The 22008-nt window shown below is 30.9% G+C and overlaps 3 protein-coding genes across 3 annotated transcripts; 1 reads left to right on the top strand and 2 right to left on the bottom strand.

Moving 5' to 3' along the window:
* The first annotated feature begins 6088 nt into the window (after nucleotides 1-6088).
* On the top strand, nucleotides 6089-6706 carry LOC108451094 (uncharacterized). The gene has a single exon (XM_017748827.1). The coding sequence runs from the start codon at nucleotides 6089-6091 to the stop codon at nucleotides 6704-6706; it is 618 nt and encodes a 205-aa protein (XP_017604316.1).
* Nucleotides 6707-13011: 6305 nt separating this feature from the next.
* LOC108452446 (uncharacterized) lies at nucleotides 13012-14096 on the bottom strand. The gene has a single exon (XM_017750238.2). The coding sequence runs from the start codon at nucleotides 13833-13835 to the stop codon at nucleotides 13158-13160; it is 678 nt and encodes a 225-aa protein (XP_017605727.1). The 5' UTR covers nucleotides 13836-14096; the 3' UTR covers nucleotides 13012-13157.
* A 4511-nt stretch (nucleotides 14097-18607) lies between these two features.
* LOC108451093 (late embryogenesis abundant protein At1g64065) lies at nucleotides 18608-19258 on the bottom strand. The gene has a single exon (XM_017748826.1). The coding sequence runs from the start codon at nucleotides 19256-19258 to the stop codon at nucleotides 18608-18610; it is 651 nt and encodes a 216-aa protein (XP_017604315.1).
* Between the last annotated feature and the right edge of the window lie 2750 nt (nucleotides 19259-22008).

Here is a 22008-nt window from a genome sequence, read left to right as displayed (position 1 = left end):
TGATCCGTATAAATATAGCAATTTTCACCGTATAAGTAGTGTCTCCAAATCTTCAAGGTAAAAATCACTGCTGCTAGCTCCAAATCATGAGTTGGATAGTTACGCTCATGTTGTTTCAACTGACAAGATGCATAACCTATTACTTTCCCCTCTTGTATCAGTACACACCCCAAACCACTTAATGAAGCATCACAGTATACAATAAAATCATTTACGTCAAAATTGGCGCCTCTATCAACATTTGCTTCAACTTTTCAAAATTTTCTTGACACTAATCATCCCACATAAATAGTACATTCTTTTGTAGCAGTTTGGTCATCGGCAAAGCTATCTTCGAAAATCTATTTACAAATCTTCTATAATACCTAGCTAAACCAAGAAAACTATGTACTTCTGATACATTTCTTGGAGGTTTTCACTGTACAATCACTTCAATCTTTGGATCAACTCGGATTCCATCTGTAGATACTACATGACCCAGTAATACAACCTCTGACAATCAAAATTCACACTTATTGAGTTTTCCAAACAATTGTTTTTCCCATAATATCTGTAATGCAATCTTGAGATGCTGATCATGCTCTGAACCTAACTTCGAATAAACTAGTATATCATCAATAAAAACTACTACAAACTGGTCTAAATAAGGTTGAAAGATACAATTCATGAGATGCATAAAAGCAGCTGGAGCATTTGTCAACCCGGATGGCATTACTAAGAACTCATAGTGACCATACCTTGTACGAAAAGCTGTCTTTGGAACGTCGCTTCCTTTTACTTTCAACTGGTAGTAGCCTAACCTTAAGTCAATATTTGAGAATACATAAGCTTATTTCAACTGATCAAACAAATCATCAATGTGAGGAAGTGGATACTTGTTCTTGATTGTCACCTTATTCAACTGTCTATAATCAATGCAAAATCGCATCGAGCCATATTTATTCTTAACAAATAATACCGGAGCTCCCCATGGTGATATACTCGGTCGAATAAAACCACGGTCTAATAAGTCTTGCAACTGCATCTTCAGCTCTTTTAACTCTGTAGGTGACATCCGATATGGAGGTATAGAGACTGGAGTTGTGCCCGGATAAACTTTAATAGCGAACTCGACCTCCCTATCTGGCGGTAAACCTGATAATTCTTCAGGAAATACATCAGGAAACTCACAAACTGTCTGAATTTTACCGCACTGGCTTCCAACTGAATCTGAATTAATAACATATGCCAAATATGCTAAACAACCCTGCTAAAGTAATTTACTAGCCTTTCTTGCTGAAACAATTCGTGCTGGCCCATTAGTACGAATACCATTTACTTCAACCCGACCTTCACTCACTGTCTGAATGCTGAATCTCTTTTTATAACAGTCCAAAATCACTTCATGTTCAGATAGCCAATTCATTCCCAATATTATATCAAAATCCCCAAATGGCATAATTAACAAGTCAATCGAAAAAGTTTTATTCTGTATAATCAATGAGCACCTTGGACAAACCTGATTCACTAACACTGTTTGCCCCAACGGACTCAACACCTCAATACACACTCTAGATATTTCGGATTTTAATTTTCTCGATTCAACTAATTTTGAGTTAATATAGGAATGCGAAGATCCCGAATCAATTAAAGCATGAACAGGCTCAGAATATTATAGAAATATACCTGTCACCACATCATGAGCATCACCTTCTTAGCGGGTTCTGACCACATATGCTCTAGCCGGTACCTTAGCTTCAGACTGCTGGGTCACTATGTCATTCCCTCTTCTCGTACCTCCTCCTCTAGATACTGATCCACCTCTACCCGATCCTCTGCCTCTAGCAGTAGAGACTGATCTCTGTGATGTCACAGGTGTAGCATTATCATTTTTCGGGCAATCTTTAATATAATGGTCTGTAGATCCACATTTAAAACACCCTCTGGTCAATCTTCAGCATTCACCTCTGTGCTTTTTCCCGCAATGTTCACAATCTGGAATATTAACATCTCAGGATGGACCTTTTACACCACCGATGGATACTGTAGTTTGTTTCCCCTGACTCTTTTCTCTTTTATCTGATCTAAAACTAGATCTCCATCCACTTCGGGAATCCCTGGATCTTTTAGGTAAAGGGTTCGAACTTGCAGTTCCATTACGTTACCCAACTAATTTAGAAGTTTCAAACTTTTTGTAAAATCCTAAAACTTGCTCTACCATCTTGGTCCGCTTAGTCAAATCAACAAATTCAGTTATACGTTGAGATACCAACTGTAGTTTGATCTCATCTCGCAGACTCCGTAAAAATCTCTTACAACTGTCAGCTTTAGTTGGAATAAACTCTGAGACGTATCTACTGAGTCTCGAGAATTCCCTCTCATAATCTATTATTGACATGTCACCCTGTTTCAACGTCAAAAACTCTTGCTTCTTATCTTCGATATACATTTCTCTAATATATTTCTCTTGAAACTCTTTCTGAAATAGATCCCAAGTTATCTAATTCTCGGTTAAATGTCGAACTATTGATTCCAACCATACGTAAGCTTCCCCTTGCAATAATGATACAACACATAACAGACTTTCCCAAGGGGTGCATTCTAGTTGTTGCAATACTTTCTTGGTCAACCCCATCCAATTTTCAGCTATGGACGAATCAACTCCTTTCAGACCTGAGAATTTTGTGGCACCGTATTTTCTTAGTTCCTTAATTGGGGCCCGTCTAGGAACAGATACAGTCGTAGTAGCAGGTATAGATTCCACTGCTCGTTGAAGAGCATCAGCTAATATTTTTACTAATTCAGATTCATTTCTACCTTTTTCATCTCTTTCTACATTAGGAGGTTGGTTTTTAAATTGATTTACATTGGGAGTAGCTGACTCCGTTTCGTCTAAATCATACGACTCTTCATCCCCAGTGAACATTTCTTCATTTATATCATCAAGGTGTTCATCAGACATCTTTAATATATAAAACAAATACAATTGATAGGTCAATATCCAAAAATCCCGACTCAGTTTTTTACTTGACTGTGGCATGTACTTCTAGACTCACTTACGAGCTCGATTTAGTCTGAGAATCGGCTAAACCTGATAGCTCTGATACCAATAAAATGTAACCCCCTTAACCCAAAATCATCACCGAAATAGGGCTACAAGGTATTACCGAACTTATACACTAATATTTAAACAAAATCGAGTCATAAACTTTACATTCCAGATCAATTCTTATCAAATTTAATCTTAAAGTCCCTAATATGGGCTTACGGGGCCCAATATATGTTTTAGAAGTGATTCGGAACCAAACTGGCAACTTTAGAAATTTTTCCTTGAAGATAGGGTCACGCCCGTGTGGCCTGGGACATGCCTGTGTGGACTAACCTATGGCCAATTCTGACTTTTCCACAGGGTCTGGGCACACGCCCATGTGACTTGGTCGTGTGAAAACATTATTTTTCACCATTTTAAAGCTATTTTTACATACTAAACACACCTAATTCATGCCCAAAATATTTACTTATAAATGTTGATCAAATAACATTCATCAAACCTTTCAAACTTAGAAAATTTTCATTCATTCATTTCATTACCTCTTTAGGATTATGCACCACATTTACATTCAAAATATAAAACATTTGCATGAGACAAACACTAAACCCAGTACATGCCACATTTCTAAAAGATAGATGTATCACCAAAACTGAGTTGAGGTCGAGATTGACTCGGATGCTTGACTAAACTTTAACTTTATCTAACCTACCTACGGAAAACAACCGTACATTGAGTATTGGAAATACTCAGTGGTATTATCATAATTCAAATTATAACAACAATAAAATATTATAACATACATAGATAATTAACAAATCATACACACAAATCATACATATAAATTCATACCAAACTATCATATTTCTATTATACTATTTTCAATGTTAGATCCAATAAATCATCAATGAGATTTCAATTAACTCATGAGCCTTTAATTCATCTCTCAACCACATATAATTATTCAATTCACATTTCAAATATGAACACTTTATGAACCTTTGGTTCATGCCTTCAATCTCTTTAAAAATTTCATCTCACATTCCATCTTACAATATCACTTTCTCATTTTATTCGATAGCTCGATTAATCAAATTCATTTGATTTTATTATTTCACTTATTTTCCCCTATTAACATGACTCAGACTTTGGCGGATACATGGATCCAACCAAACATACCAGAATGGCGACCAACGCCTCATCGGATAGTTCGAAGCAAATAAGTGATGACCAACGTCTCATCGGCTAAGCCAAAGCATAGTGGCGACCAACGCCTCATCGAATCTATTCGAAGCAATAATGACACGCCAAGTGTCTCACCGACTCGAAGTCGAAGTATCCCTGAACCTTTTCCAATCCTATGGCATGCCAACTATATCTACTAAGCCCGACTTGTTAATAGGGTATTAGATTACTTCCTCTATTTCAGTCAATTCAAATTCATATGCAAAGCAACATTACTCAATTCAATCATACAATTCAATTTCACATACATATATTTATTCATCAAATAAATCTAATTCACATTCAACTTAAATATCAATATTTACCTCACATTCAAATTCCATACACATATATTAAAATTAAACATTTAATAAGAAATAACTTGAATTATAATAATACAAACTGATACTTTTCTCGAGCTATTCCTCGATCACTTTTTCTTTTCCCTTCGTATTCGACGTCTCGGTTTCCTTATTTGCTACGAAAATTAGCATAAGTACAATTAATTAATAACACACATATTTTATATAAAATAATAACTTTTCATGCAACTTTTACCTAAATCCCAATTTTTTCCTAACTATTTTCATCTTCTTCCTTTTTACAATTCATATCATGTTCTTATTCAATTTCCATCAAAACTCCAATATAACCATCAAATTTTTATCATTTTACCATAATTTCAAACTTCTTTCAATTTACCCCATAAACTCAAAACTTATAGCCTAGTTTACAATTTAGTCCTCTAATCAATTCTAATAAACAATTCTATCAATTTGATCCCTAATTTCATCATTTATTCAATATAAACCCTACTCAAAAGTCTATCAACTTTCAATATTTCCACACAAATTCAAGAGTACTTTACTCTAAGACTCCAAAAACATCAAAATCACAAAGAAAGGGACTTAATTGACTTACCAATTTAACTTCCAAGCTTTCAAACCCTAATTTCTCCTTTTTCTTTTCTTTTGTTCTTTCTTTCTTTCTATTTTGTTTGATTCTCTGTAACTATTTCTCTTTTCTTTTGTTTCTTTATATCATTTCATTTACTTAATTAATATTTAATTATAAAATATCTATATAATAACAAATAAAAATAATACATGTGTATTTATACACACATGTACACATGTGTTATTTATCACCATACAATTGTCACTATCTCAATTAATAGATAAAATATAATAATAAAAATAATAATAAGTAAATATCTTTTATTTAATAAATAAGTAAATATATATATAACATACATTTGTACTAATAATTTAAATACACATGTATTTATTCTCTGTCTTACACATGTCACTAATTTGGTTTAATTACTAATTTAGTCCCTTGTCATTTTTCTATTTAAAATTAATCTTTTACACTCTATTCGATTTAGTCCTTGTTAATAATTACTTTTAATTAACCTAAATTCACCTAATCAAAATCTAATTCAACCCATAACTTTGTAAATATTTTTAATAAATATTTACGGACTTGTTTTCCAAAGACGGAGGCCCTAAATTCACTTTTTCGGTGCCCGTGAAATATGGGTCATTACACATTAAAAAGGGAATGGAGGTTATGGAGGGAGTTGCTTAAGGAATCTACAGGTATTGGATGGTGTCAATCTAAAATGACGGTCGATGCTACCTACGAATGGTGGGCTGAAAAAATACAGGTTAGTGTTAACTTTATCATTATTTTAATGCATAAAGTTTATTGAAATTAATAATTTACAATTATAAAAATCTTAGTATAACATTTAGCATTTAACATGTTATGTAGGAAAATCCTGATTTTAAAGGATTTAAGAAGACATGAATTGAACCACGATTGAATGAGTTAATGTGGCAAATGTTTGGTGGCATTGTAGCCACTGAAGAGAATGCATGGGCACCTTCGTCTGGTGCTCTTCCAAGTGGGGTTCCTATGGGAGATGATACACCTAATGAGGGATTTGGTGATTCAGATGAACATAGTAATGAGAATGAAGGTATTCCTCCTAATGAGGTACCATTAAACCCTTCTCATGAAACTCCTAATCGAAGAAATCAAACACTTAGGGTTGTACACGGTAAAGGAAAAAAATCAAGTTCAAGTAGAAAATCATCAAGAAATACATTAACTACTCAGATTGAGAAATTGTGTGAGAGTATGGCTAGTCCAAGAAAGTCAGTGAATGAAATTATTTTTCCTCACTCTCAATATACTATTTCAAATGCAATGGATGTTTTGTGTGCTTTGGGAGATGAAATTCCAAAAAAAGATGAACTGTACTATTTTGCTATCAAAATGTTCCAAATACCGGTGAAACGAGAAGCGTTTTTAAACTTAGATCCAGATATTAGGGTTTGGTGGCTTCGACGTGAGTATGCTGAACAAAATCCAATTGCATCATTTTCATCCTTAGTAGTAACATCCTCATTTCCCTTTCAACTATACCGTCCATCACCTCCGCCATAAGCTCCTTAGAATTATTATTGTAATATAACTATACTACTTTTTTACATGTAAAACTAATGTATGATATTTTTTATGTTTGGTATTTTTATGCTATGCTTTTATTCAAGTTTCTGTGTTGTATAAAATGTCAAAAAATATTAATTTATTTTCATTTGATTACTTTTTCAGGTTATGGATGAATTTAATGATATGTATAATAGTTTTGATATGAATTATGATACCTTTGAATTAAGTGAAGAAGCTCAACGAAGAATAGCCACAATTGTTACCCAAGTTGAGCACAACAATTATCATGAAGAGGAAGAATATGTGTTAAGCAGTGTACTAGTACACCATGAAACTTATTTCACTATGCAACCGTGTAATGACCCGAATTTTACCGTTACCGAAAAAATGTATTTTCGGGTCTTCATTTCTGAAAAACGGATTCGTAAATATTTATTAAAAATATTTACGAAATAAAATGAGTGGTTAATTAGAGTTTAATTAAGTGAATTTAATTTAATTAAGAGTAATTAAGAAAAAGACTAAATTGAATAAGGGTAAAAGTTGAATTATAGATTAAAAGAAAATAAAAGGACTAAAAGGAAATTATACAAAAGTATAAATTGAGGCGCTTTATCGTGAAGAAAATCTAAGATTTTTTTATGTTTAGTATATTATTATATCATTATATTATTATATAATAAAGATATTTTATGTTTTAATTATATTATATTATATAAACTAAAGAAACAAAAGAAAGGAAATAGAAACAGAATGAAACGAAACAGAGAGCAGGGGAGAAAAAGAAAGAAAGAAAGGAAGAAAAGAGAAAATTGAAGGTTTGAAGCTTTAAGCTTTAATAGATAAGTCAATCAAGTCCTTTTTACTTAATTTTGATGTTTTAGAAGTTTTAGAACAAAGTTTTGATGAAATTAAGTTGATATTTTGATAGTTGTTAGATTTCTAGATATTTTCCATGTAAAATAAAATGATGATTTAAGGGCTAAATTGATAGAAATTCAAGTTAGAAATGATATAAGGATTGAATTGTAAAATGATTCATAAGTTTTATGCTTTAAGGACTAAATTGAAAGAATTTCGAAATTATGGTTTTATGATGAAAAATAGATAATTATGTCTAAGTTTGGTTAAAAATTGAGTAGAAATAAAGTATGAATTAAGATAGAAAAGTAAGTGAATTTAGCTAGAATTAAATTGAAATTAAAGTAAATCAACATTTTGTACTAAGACTATTTTGGACAGCAGCAGTAGTCTAAGTTTGAAAAATCACCAAAAATTGTAAAAATTGAATTAGAGGATGAATAAAATATGGAATTAAATATTATTGAGTCTAGTTTCTTATAGAAGAAACTATATAAGCAATTGAATTGTAAATTATGAGATATAATGAATTTTGTGAGACAAGGTCAGAATGAATTCGGGTTCCCCTGTTCTGACTTTGGAAAATCACCAAAAATTGAATAAAAATAATTAGAGGCTTAAAGTTATATGTTTAGAATCCCTAATGAGTCTATTTTCAGGAGAAATCAATGGGAATATTATCCGAGTTCTGTACTGTGAGATAATTAATTTTTAGTGAAGAAGGGACGAAACTGTCAGACAGAAGAATAGGGGTGAATTTAAAGAATAATCTGTACTTAATGGCTAAACCAAAAATTTTGAAAATTTATTGTAAGAAGATTTGTGAGTCTAGTTTCAGGAAAAATTAGCGGATCTTAATTTAGAATTCTGTAACTCAAGATATGAATTAGTAATGTATTAATGATTATGAATTGTATTAATTTCGTAGTCAATGTGGTACCGGAAATCTCGGCTAAGAAAGGACAAGACAAAGTCAACGGAAGTTTGCTCGAAAATTACGGTTTGTATTTCTATAATCCAAACTTAGTTATTATTTTTTATATTTATATACATATGGCAATTGTTAGTGTTAGAATTATGATGTTTTACAATTGGAATGGATTGATTTTGGTATGCGATGAATTTATTGAATTTATATTGATTGAAATTATTTTGATTGAATTTATATTGATTGAATTACATAATATATATGATTTATGTATAAATTTGAATATTGAATGAATATTATATTGAAAAATATATTGATTGGAAATATGAGGAAATTGATATGAATATATGAGATTGTGATATTTGAATATTTGATATTGAAAAGTGAATTGAATTGTATTGAATTATGAATTAATGTGAATAATTGAAATATATTGTTGAATTGAATGAAATTGTATGAATTGTGAAAATGGGTGAATATATGTGATTATCGAATGGTATATTGATGAAAGAATTATTAAATTGAGAAAGTGAATGAAATACCTATTAACTAGTCGGGTTTGAGTCGGATATAATTGGCATGCCATAGGATCCGGAAGTGTACGGATTTGCCGGCTTTATCGATCAGGCACTTTATGTGTCGATTTCAAGCACCTCGTGTCGTATCGACACCTCGTGTGTCGTTTAGGCACTTTATGTGTCGATATCGATCGTACTATGTACCGCTTTTAGGCACAATGTGCCGCATCGGTGTGTTTGGGTTGGAATCCGTATCCGCAAGGTCCGGGTTTGTTAATAGGGTAAATAAGTGAAAGATAAATCGAATAAATTTGATTGATCAAGCTATTGAAATGAAACGAGAAATTGAATTGAGAATTGAAAATTTAGATATGAATTGAAAATATGAACCAAAGGTTCATGAAATGATTGGAGTTCGAATTGATGATTTATGATGCCACTTGATGAATTGAAATGTGATTTGAGATATATGAATCGTATGTATATACTTGAAAGCTATCGGGATAGTAAGTTGATATGATATAAATGAAATTGATGTTATTGAAATGAATTAAAATGGAATATTATTGATAAGTGTATAGTTGAATATAGTTTAATGATATTGAATTGTGAATAAATTAAGGAAAGCTATACCGAATAGTAAGTGAAAGAATGGAGTAAATAGTAATGGATTTATTTAAGAATTGAACAATTATGTTATTGTGTTTATTATATGAACTGTATAAAATTTATGTGGTAAGTAGTTGAAATTTATCTATGAATAAATAATTGCGTAATTGTAATTGTTATTATGATCTTAAATATTTGTTATATTATTAAATGTTCGGATTATAGAAATACCATTGAGTATACCATACTCAGCGTCACGGTTGTTTCCGTCATGCAGTTAAGTAAAGATAGTACGTTGAATCAAGATCCCGTGACGATCCCGAATTCATTAAGGTAAAGTATGTTGAGTATTGATAATGGTATGTACCCAGGATGTTTAATGAGAGTCATTTAGGTTGTAAGAGTATTGATGAAATAAGTAAATTATGGTTGGCAACGGTATATAGTATAAATTTTGAAATTTACTAAAAATTCGTAGTGATTCTAAATTAGTTCCGAATTGAATTTACTGTTCATATTGGATCGCAAGGGCCCATTAAAGGGATGACATCTTAAAACTAGGATGTGTGTGAATATTTATTTTAATTAATGACCGGAATTGGACTGTACTGACTGGTAATGTCTCGTAACCCTGTTCCGGTGACGGTATAGGGTTAAGGGACGTTACAAACCGCGTATGGATTCAAATTATACAGGTCAAATGTGGGTGGACGAAGTATTAAATGGGCATGATGATCGTTGCATGAATAGTTTTACGATGCCAAAAAATATATTTCACAGCTTGTTGCATGATTTACAAACAAATTATAGCTTAAAGCATGGGAAAGTATCGTCGATGGAGAAGTTAGCATTATCATTGTACATTCTTGGAAATAGAGAATCAAATTCAAAGGCAGCAGAGCGATTTCAACGATCTGGGAAAACTGTTAGTCAAATTTTTACTGATATGTTGCATATATTTGTTCGAATGGAAATAGACACGATTATACCCACTGAAGGTCAATTTGAGTAAGTACCGAACCATATTCGACATGATACAAGATATTGGCCTCACTTTAAGGTAAAATTTACACAATCTTTGTATTTTTAAAATATAAATTATTTCTAACTTTTATCTCAATACTTGTATTTATTTTAAAGAATTGTATTGGGGCCAAAGATGGAACACACATAAAAGCATGCATTTCATCTTCTTGTCAAATACCTTATATCGGACGGAAAGGTGAACCAACTCAAAATATTATGGTAGTTTGTGACTTCAACATGTGCTTTATTTTTGCATTTTCTGGTTGGGAAGGAACAACACATGATAGTAGAATTTTTTTTATAAGCACTTAGAAAACAAGAGTTAAAGTTTCCACACCCTCCACCAGGTTGAACTTTAATTTTTTTAATTAATCTTTACATAAAAAATATTAAAAATATTAATTTATTTTTAAACTTGATATTATGTTTTACTTTTTTGTAGGAAAATATTATCTTGTGGATTCAGGATATCCACAAATGGCAGGTTTTCTAGGTCCATATAAGGGAACGATATCATTTACCTTATTTTTGTCGAGGTAATCATTAAGTATCTGGAAAAAAAGAAATCTTTAATCATGCCCATTCTTCGTTACGCTCTGTGATTGAACGGACATTTGGAGTGTGGAAAAAAAATAAAAGGCCAATATTAAGAGATATTCCAAGTTATTCATTCAACAAGCAAGTTTTAATAGTTATTGCAACAATGATTTTGCATAATTACATTCGAAGACATGCTTGGTCAAATGATGAGGATTTTCGACAATTTGGTGCCAATCTCTTCAGGCCATTTTGATAGAGGTGAATCGAGTCTTTCTAACAGTGAAAGTGACCTTGAAATTGCGATGTTAAGGGAAACCATTGCAACTAGTTTAATGAATCCATATTTATAAAAACATTTTGTATCATAGCCTAATTTCTAGTAATAATGAAACTTGTTATGTCTTATGTTACTATATATATTTTTATTATTAAAATCATCCGTTTAGATACTTCAAAATTTGATGCAAGTATAATGTTACTATTTGTGAAAATAATATTTATCATTGTTATAAAAGAATATTTAATTATAAAAATAAAAAATAATTATCATTTTATCTAATAAATAATTTAAATTGATTATATAATTCATTAAAATATTTATAATAAAATATTGGAAGATACATTTTAATATTTTATTAAATGAATTTATAAATTCACATATTTTAATAATTTTAAAAAGTAAAATAAGTTAAAAAACTTCTATTATATATCAATTCTAATCTGATGTCCTTAATAGTCATTTTTTATTCTCACCTCACCGCTACAGCTGTGTTTGAATCCAAACACACACTGCATCATTCTTTTTAATCTCACTGCTACAGTATCCAATCTCACCGCTATAGTAACTAATCTCATCGCCACTGCTGTTTTTAACCTCACCGGAAGTAAACACACCGCCTATCTAAACTAAGCCTAAACTATTTTAAAATTTAAAGGAAAAAGAAATTCCCAAAATTGGGGGTGAGGAGAGGCAAGGCCCCATAAGGATCCACTTGCCAAATTCATATATATAAAGAGTACAATACAATCAATTTTCCACAAGTCTATATAAAGGGCATTTGTTACAATCAATTTTCATAATGGTTAAGATATTTTCATAAACACCCATAATTATTTTATCTTTTAAATAAGAGAATCTTACTTGATTCGATTCTTATTTGATTTATTTTCAGCACGTTTTAACTTTACAATTGAGTCATAATAACTCACCAAGATCGATTAAGTTTGAATAAAAAAATATATCAATCCAAATAATACAAATATATTTATAAGATTAAATTTCAAGGACCTCAATTAATTAATTATAAATTATAAAAATATATTTAAAACTAATTTATAAGATATAGTTTTAAAATAGATCTCAAAGTGGAAAAATTTGAGGAATTAAAATAAAAATGAGATAAATTTAATAAAACAGAGGAGTGTTATATGTACGAATATTTTTTCCCCTCCCTCACAACTTCAATTAAAACCATGTATTTGTTTTTTTGGTAAACTAAAAGAAGTAAAAGCAAAATATTCTTTATGGACAAGGATGGATGCAGATCGTGAAGGAAGATTGAGCCCAAATTATACCTTTTCCTTTACCTCATTTCATTTCCTTGACCAAATTAGTCCAAGTGTTGCAATGAATGATTTCCCCCCACATATTTTTAGTATATGGCAAGGCCTTCATTCAATTTAAGTGTAGCCTAAAGTTTGATATTCTTTTTTGTTTCTTACACTAAACTTGCTGGATATTTAGCACCACCGGATTCATGCATACGTGGAATAGGACCAATAACCTTGTAGTTCCTATTATGACAGAAATCGATCAGTAAACAAAAAAAACTGGGAAATTTTTCTTACACTACTTCTAACTCTTTACATGTAGTTTCATATTAAAAACAACAAACTAATCCAAGTGCTCCCTGCATACCTAACCACAACTTCAACAAATAACTATCATCATCATATATGAACTTTAGAAATCGAGTTCTGGCTTGCACTTCTCTCCGTGAAAGCCATTGTTGGGGAATCTAACATTCATGAAACAATTGAATTTCACCACAACGTGCTTTTTAACGAGGTTCATAACATTAACCCGGCCTGAAATTATGGTATGACTGCTTACATTCATTCTCTTAGCAACCATTAAATCAGTGATAAAGCCGGGAACTTCCACGAATTTCACAGGATCTATTGCCACCGTCACATTTCTCCGCAGCGTACGCCTGGGCTTAATCTTCTCTTGGAAATGGACGCCCTCGCCCACCACCCTGCCACCGTAGTAAATCGTCGTCGAGCCGTTATCGAATTTGAAGGTTGCCGCGTTGGGGTTCTTCACCGAAACATCAACTAAAAGTGTCAAGTTCACACGAGTCTTTAAACTTCCGTTCGTTGAAATATCCAGGCTCTGTATCGTTAGAGAATTCAACCTGATCAATGGGTCCCCGATTCGAAACACGGTGAAAGACAGGACTAAAACTACGGCGGCTAGGATTAAAAAAAGAGCGGCGATGCAGCCACAGCACTGGATATATCTCCTCTTTCTCAGCTGCATTTCCATAGACAAAGCTTCGTCGTCGTCGCTGCTGCTGCTGCTGCGAACTCCTCCTAAGGTGGCGGAGGCAAAGGGCTTGACCTGCTCTCGCTCAGCCATTGCCTAGGATTTAGAATCTGTGACTTCGATGCTTGGCAATGGCAATTAGCATGTTTATAAATACTTGGGAAATGGGGTTAGATTCTTATACATGGTCTACAGCATTTGTGAGGAAAATAAGCATGATTGAGACTGCTGAAACGCGTTAGTAAGCTTCTAACGTCTCGAGTTTAGACTACTGTAGTGTTTAAGAAATTCTACCCTGAATAACGCATCAAATACGATGACCTTTGTTTTTCTTCTTCCTTGAAACAATACATGGAATAAAATCAGTCAATTTAAGAAGTTCCTTTGAGTAAAAAATATAGGAAATTTCCTCCTCCTCCTCCTTCTTCTTCTTCATTTTTTTTTTAAATATCTCTTATTATTTCATATTAGTTGTTTTGTCTTCCAAGATTAACCATATGCATGACATGCGTCAAAAGAATATAATCCATTGAATTTTGTGTCCAATGGTTTTGGGGTAATAGGAAAGGAATTTATATTGTATATATAGGGATATTTATAAAATTTATCATTTTAGATGTGAATGAAACACCATATAGCAAGGTTTTTATTGAATAAATTAATAATTTAATTTCTGTACATTAAATTAGTAAGTAAAATAGTCATTTCGATAAAATTTAGTGTTTATATATAAGGTATAATAATAAATTTAACTTTCAACCTTTACACATTTATTCAATTTGATTAGTATTTTTTATTGGATGTAGATTATAAATTTTGGTAACTAAAATGGTTAAAGGGTCAAAATGGCATAGTAATAAATTTTAAAAAATTCAACTAAACCCTTTTAAATTTATTAAAATATCATAATAATTATAACAAAAATTATAACAGAAAGTCATAAAAATCTTAAAATTATAATCTTTTATTAAAAATAAAATACTGATACAACAAAAAATAGAATCAATTTTTATTTGACCTTCTTTACAGAATAAACACTTCTAAAATAGTGTTGGCTAAAATATTGGTTAGACAAGAAAAAGAAAACAACGACCCCAAACGACCCCAAATCACAATCTAAAAAATATGGTGCGACCTTTCAAATGTTACGGAAAAGGAATTGGCGGGTCTAAACACACTGACTTAACATTATAGAAGAAGCTAAGTCTCATGGGGCACCAAGGAATTATGTATTCTTAGCTTGAAAAAGGGGCAACAACGACCCCCAATGAGCCGTTGCTAAGTTCAAGGAAGTTTCGTGTGTATACCTGGTCTAAAGAGACCATGAAGCAAAATATAAAGACCTTTGACAGAAACGTCTTATATTACAACCGATAAACTATTAAAATAGTTATTTTTATTTATCTCAAGTTACGCTTTAGTTATTTATATTTAATATGTTATGTTTTAGTCGCTTACATTAACGTGTTGTAATATTTTAGACACTAAGAGCCGTTAATTTCTATTAATGATGAGATTTTTTTGTTTGACTTTTAGAGAAAACAAAATACAAAAAAATGGGCATTTTTGTAACATCCCGAAATAGGGCCTAAATGGAACAGTGGTTGCGAAACCACAAATCCGAGGTAGAATGTAACGGCCTAATTTTCAGTGGTGTCAAAAATGGTGATTTCAGATCACTAAATCGGACAAATAAGATTGAACAAGATAGTAACTTAATATTTATGAGTCAAGGAAGAATTTAGAAGAATTTGTGAAATGGTGAAATTAGTGAATTAAAATAAGTGATTTAGAGTTGTTTAAAAGGTAAGATAAGTTTAGTAACACCTCAAGCTTGACTCCGGTGACGGTTTCGGGCGCGGGGGCGTTACAATTTTAGATTATGGCAAATCAATGAATTATTGGGCCGAGCTGGATTTGAACCAGCGTAGACATATTGCTAACGAATTTACAGTCCGTCCCCATTAACCGCTCTAGCATCGACCTGGAAGTAACAATTCTAAGTTTATTGATAATACATGATCAACTTCCTTTCGTAGTACTTTACCCTCAGGGGAAGTCAAATCCTCACTGCCTCCTTGAAAGAGAGGTGTCCTGAACCGCTAGACGATGGGGGCGTACTTGCCTAACCGTGACCATACTATGCTCATAGTATGAACAGTTTTCTGAAATTGTCAAATAATGGAATGAATAGAGCCGAAAGCTTTTTCCATCTTTTATGATTTTCCATTTTTAACTCATGATTTATACTCAGTAAATCATTCATTTTAATCGCCACTCTATTCGATATAGAAATAAATTAAATAAATTCAATCTATTATATAAATATTTATTAGAAATAAATAGATATTATAAAAGAAACTAGATTATATTAATAATACAAAGTATATGATCGTGATTGGTTTAACATAAACATAAAAAAGGAGTTAACCTTCATTTCAAATAAAATTACATTAACTCATCATTTCAAATAAAATTTTAAGTTAAATTATACAATTGGTCCCCATATTTTTTGTTTTGAGCAATTTAATTTTTTCTTTTATATGTTCTTTTAACTTTCCTTTTTTTCTTTTTTTTTAATTCTCTTCGCTTCTTCCTCTGCTTTTCCTTCTTTCTCCATCTCTTTTAATATAGTTTTATATGTTTTCTATTTGCTAAAACTAAAGGGGAATAAGAAAAGGAAAAGAAAAAAAGAAAAAGAATTAAATTGTTCAAAAAAATAAATGTGTAGGAACTAGTTTTAACAAATGGAAAACATAAAAAAAAAAAACTAAGTTAAAAGAGATGAAGAATGGAGGAAAACAAAGGAAGAAAAGAAGAGAATGGAAAAAAAAAAAAAAAAAAAGAAAAAAAACATAAAAGAAAAAAAAAACTAAATTGGTCAAAATGAAAAAAATATGGGGATCAATTGTATAATTTAACCTAAACTTTTTGTTTGAAATGATGATTTAACGTGCCACATTGCAATTAACAGTTCAGTAACTAAAATGTTATGACACGTTAACGTAAGTGACTAAAACGTAACTTTTCAAACATAAATAACTAAAATGTAACCCGATATAAACAAAAGTGACTATTTTGATAGTTTACCCAATGCAACTTCTATCTCAAAGTTTAAATCTTATTTTATTTGTTTTATCCAAACAATAATATGGATGAGAAATACAGATAATAGGATTTAAACTTGTGTCATTTTGTAGTGTGACGAGATCTCTAAATATTTTTTCAAATATAAAAATTATTTTTTGTCAAGATTTGTACGTGCCTTTTCAAATAACTGTCATATACAAAAATTATGAGTAAACTACACTCGATATCTATATTTTAATCACTTTAAAAAGTTATAAATAATCAATTAAAATATTAACTTACTAATATTTTAAAAACCTAAGTGTATACTGAAATTTTAAACTCAACTTTTCTCTCTAAATCCACACTTCTCTCCCTAAGTCCAAAAAGGCCAAAAATCAACTATATCTACAAGGAGAACAATGTAGTTAACATAAGAAACCGCTATAAAGGATTAACACTGTTAGAAGATAGTTTGAGCAACTGAAGTTGCACGGCAAATAAATTGGCCACTATTGCACGGCAACAAGTCTAGTTGAACTCACACAATAAGCACATACTATAATAGAAATTGACCTTATCTTTGTTATTTCGTCTGTTTTGGCTTTTTTGAAAGGATTTAGTATAAATTAATTGCAATATATATAAAAGTAAAGATCTCACTTTTCTTTACTTTTCTTTTTTAAAGGAAAAAAAAAATTCAAACTAAAGCATTATTCAACAGAATTCAGTGAATAATTTTTAGATCATTTAAACAAAAAAAAATATATATATATTCTCATCAAGAGAATGGGCTACACAATTGGCCGATTGATGAGCAAAACGAAAAAAAAAAAATAATAATAACCACACAACATTCGAGTTTCCTCAATAATTTGATTATAAATGGATAAAACTAAATTATTGTTGTTGAATTTATTAACAATACTTAAACAATCCAACTCTCGTATTAGAAGATAAAGTTAACGTATACACGCTTAAGCTTAACTCACTTCACACAACTTGTCTTGGATAAATTAGAAACACAAACAAACTTCAATTTGGGATTTAATTATTTCCAACATGATATACAATTTGACATCATGCACTCTATATCAAGTTATGAGAATTTAATGCTGAAAGCAGCCTAAATGGAAGAAGAAGATTGATTCACAAAATAATAGAAAAAAAATGGGGTCGTGGGGCTCAACTCGTTTCATTCAACAGCGACGGGCGGGGCTAAGGGCTGTGGCCCAAGCATTTACTTTCAAAGTCATTGGCCGATGAAGTTGTAGCAAGTTGACTGACTTCTTAAGCCACAAGGACTCACACGCCTTGCCGTCTCTGGCCAATATGTGAAACCAGAACCAGTAATTAACACTGTTAATCAAACTACTAATAGGTCTATTTCTGTATCTAGTCCCTGTACTTTTTGGACTTTTCAAATTTAGTCTCTTTGCTTTTAATTTTGATGAATATGTGTTCAATTAGATTTTAATTTTTAGAGCAAACCTTTGAATAAATTTATAGGAAACGTATTAATAGACTTAACAATGGAACTTAAATTTTTAAAAATAAACAAGTATAGGGACAGGGAACATAATTAAACCTTACTAATATCATCAAAAGAATGAAGTGAAATTTACACAAACTTTTAATAAAGAAATTGTTCTCAATTCGTCTTCCATTTACATTGGGATCTCTAATTAAACATATTGATCTTATAAGCTTTATCCCTTTAATGAAAAGGTAGTATAAAACTCTGCCAAAAAGAAAACCAAAATTAAGATCAATTCACCCACCGTAATATCATATGATCAGTCGCATGTTAAATCATGTACGGAACTCCCCGTCAAATTAAGTTTCATGAAGCAAGTCATCTCAGGGTGCCTTCTTCTCTTCATTATGTTCATAATATTCAATTTCCCACTCAATTTCACATGGCTGCTCAGCTCTAAAATCCCAGAACTTATATTACCGCTTAAGCTCGTGGTGTTCGGTACCCGAATCGAGCTCACATCAACCGAAACATTCAACCGCTCGGTTTTCCTAGCTTGAGCTCTCCCGGTAGGTATCTTGAACTCTCCGACGACTACCAAACCACACGAAACACTCCCGGTCGTGTTGTCGAACCGGAAGTCTCCAAAATTGGTGTTCTCAACAGCGATCTGCGTTATAAGTGTGAAGTTGAAGGACGGAGACGTTGAATTAGTTACGTACTTGAGATTTCTAACCTGAACCGATCGGAACTTGAAACCGGGTGTTCTAGGACGTAAAAAGATACTTCCGAATGTCAAAAGAATGGTTCCTAGGACGACCGTGATGGTGAGAACGTAAACGAGACATTTACTGCTTTTTTCTTCTCGGCGTAAAGATTTGGGTTTAATTCCCCCGAACTCCATGTCGCTTCTTGGATAATCTTGAACAGGTGCCAGTGGCTTGCCCTGGGGATCTTCTTGTTGTTGCATATTGTTTTTCTAGAAGAAAGAAAAGGGGTGAGAATCTTTAGGTCGTTAAAGTTTTCTTTTAAAAAAGAATCAAGAATGGAAGATATAGGCTTGGATTTTTGCTTTTTGTAAGTTTTGGTACGAGTTATAAACATGGGAACAATGTCTTTATATATGAAATCCAGGTTTTGGGTTTCTCGAACAACCCGCGTTGAATGAGTATTCAAGTGTATTGAGTATTAACCTTTTTACTTACTGGGTCAGAATTAACGCCGGCCGACGAAATTCTTCTGCCCCTAACTGTGTCTCACCTACAGTTGTATAATTTTAATAAAAATTATACAATTAACTTGGAGAATAGCACAAATTTTTTATAGAATTATTTAATTTTGATTAAAATGTGCGAATTTTTAAGATTGACTTTTTTTAATGAAATTTAGGGTTAAAATGTTTTTCTTTTAAATTCAAGCTAATTACAAAGTTTTATTTGTAAGTATATAATCATAAAGTGATTTTTTTTAATTTTGAAAATGTGACATTAATAAATTTAACAAAAAATTAATAGTGTTAATAAATTGACTTGAATTTTGAAATTTGAAAAGTGTTTATGAAATAGAAGTATAAAAATTAAATTCTAATTTTCAAAAAGTATGAGGACTTATGGCATATTTTAACTTTATTTTTTTTTCACAAATGGCATCCATAAAAAACAATAAATATTTGTTTGATAAGTTTCTCCAAGAATGTTTGCATCGGATTGGACCATCTGGTCAGACCGATTGAATTGAAAATTGATAGGATATCAATTTGGAGAGTGGCTTTGAATCAATTAGCTCGGAAGTCAATAAGAGCTAGTCAAATCGGCTAAAAATTCGATTAGATCAGGATATTTAAACTGAACTAAAACAACCGGTTGGATCAATTGGATTGAGAACCAACTAAAATAATATTTTAGGAAATGACTTTGAATTAATTCGACTAAAAATCGATACAAATTGATTAAACCAACTAAAAAACCTGAATGGGATAGATATCTTCCGCCCCACGTGGCCCCTCTCCTAATGCCCCACTCATATAAATTTTACACGATTACTTTTTAACCCTATATAACAAGCATTCCTTTAGTTTAATTTACAGGGTTATATGCCCTTAACATCTCATAAAGATGTGGTTAAGTATTGGTAATTAAACCTTTTTCTTGAGAAAAGCTAACAGTAGTTTTCGACTAAATAGATTGTAATTTCTTTTTATAAAATATGATTTGGAATGAGTTGATTTCATACCCAAAATAACAAAAATTAAATTAAGTATAGTTTTTTTAAAATAAAATAATTGTTTTGCTTTTAATTATTGTTAATTAATTTAAATTTACAATAATTTATTATATTTATTTTAAACTATTATTTATAGTAATTAATAATTTTATGATAAACTTAAATCGGTTTATTTGACTTTGATCTAATTTTATTCTAAAATTAAGAAATTGAACGATATCAATTTTAACAATCACACTGAAATCATGAGTAAAATATACAAATAACTTGAATCTAAAATGATTTATTTTAAAATATTTTGTGTATTAAATTTAACTTGAATGACTAAAATGAACCTAAACTTGAAAAAATTCAACTCTCAAACAATAATTCAAAATGACCCAAATTCAAAGTAATTCAATTTTTTAAAAATATTCGCATGATAATCATGTAATTAAAAAAATTGTAATTAGGTTGAATTTAATAAAAATTAAATTTTGAAATATAAAAATAGAGAAACTAAATTTAGTGAAATAAAAATACTAAGATTAAAATTTTAAGTTTCAAAAAATGCAAAGAAATTTATTTTTAATCCCGACAAATAGAGAAATTAAATTCTTAGAGGTAAAAGTTGAATGAGGTTAGGGAGTTGAGGTTGTTTTTCCTACATTGTTTTAAGGCGGAGTAAATGTTTTACTTAGTCATGATAATCTACTAAGGGACTGGAGGACAGAGGGAAATTTCTTGCGATCTCAAGCACCCATTTGTTGAATATTTGTACCAAAACTTAAAATAAACAAGAAAAAGGACTGCATTTTTTATAAGTTTGTCTGTTGAAACGTGTCCGTTGCTATTGAAAAGCCTCCTTTATGGCATACATTCTAAGTTTCCTAGACGTAGATGACAAAATTTTAAGCAGATTATGTTTTATTTTACAGAGTTATTTAATAGAAATAAAATTGGGTATAAATTAAATAGATATATATTATTGTAGTTTTGAATCTAACAGGGAAGAGTACCCATAACACTTTGCAACCTTTGAAAGCACCTTTTTACGAGTCAAATGTAATTTACATTTAAGAACCTAATTGAATCTTTATTGTTGCAAAGTTTTGGCATTAAGGGAATATTGTTGTACACCCAAATTAACCCACACGCAAACTGATTTCATGTTTGCAGTGCACTGTCACATAAAATAAAAAAGTTAGGCATTTAATCATAAATTTATTACAAGTGCTACATTTTTCAAACAACAATAATATAACTATGTAAGCATGATATATATATAAATAATATGCACCAAATATTAATTATTTTTAACCTTATAGACATTATTTAAATTTTTATTATCAAATATCAAATATATATAAAATACCCTTTGTTAAAATCATAAATCAAGAACCTAAACTTTCCTTTTGGTTTATTTATTCAAAATAATAAGTGAAGAACCTAATTTATGATAAGTATAAAATGGATGAAGTAATATAACAGGGGCGTGAAATAAGTAATTAACCGGCC

Source organism: Gossypium arboreum, chromosome 12 (assembly GCF_025698485.1).
Source record: "Gossypium arboreum isolate Shixiya-1 chromosome 12, ASM2569848v2, whole genome shotgun sequence".
NCBI classification, from domain to species: domain Eukaryota; kingdom Viridiplantae; phylum Streptophyta; class Magnoliopsida; order Malvales; family Malvaceae; genus Gossypium; species Gossypium arboreum.
The sequence above is the reverse complement of the archived record's forward strand: the minus strand, read 5'-3'. Positions and strand labels throughout refer to the sequence as shown.

Bases quoted from the DNA above. Each gene is read 5' to 3' on its own strand.
- LOC108451094 (XM_017748827.1), top strand. From the start codon at position 6,089: ATGTGGCAAATGTTTGGTGGCATTGTAGCCACTGAAGAGAATGCATGG.
- LOC108452446 (XM_017750238.2), bottom strand. From the start codon at position 13,835: ATGGCTGAGCGAGAGCAGGTCAAGCCCTTTGCCTCCGCCACCTTAGGA.
- LOC108451093 (XM_017748826.1), bottom strand. From the start codon at position 19,258: ATGCAACAACAAGAAGATCCCCAGGGCAAGCCACTGGCACCTGTTCAA.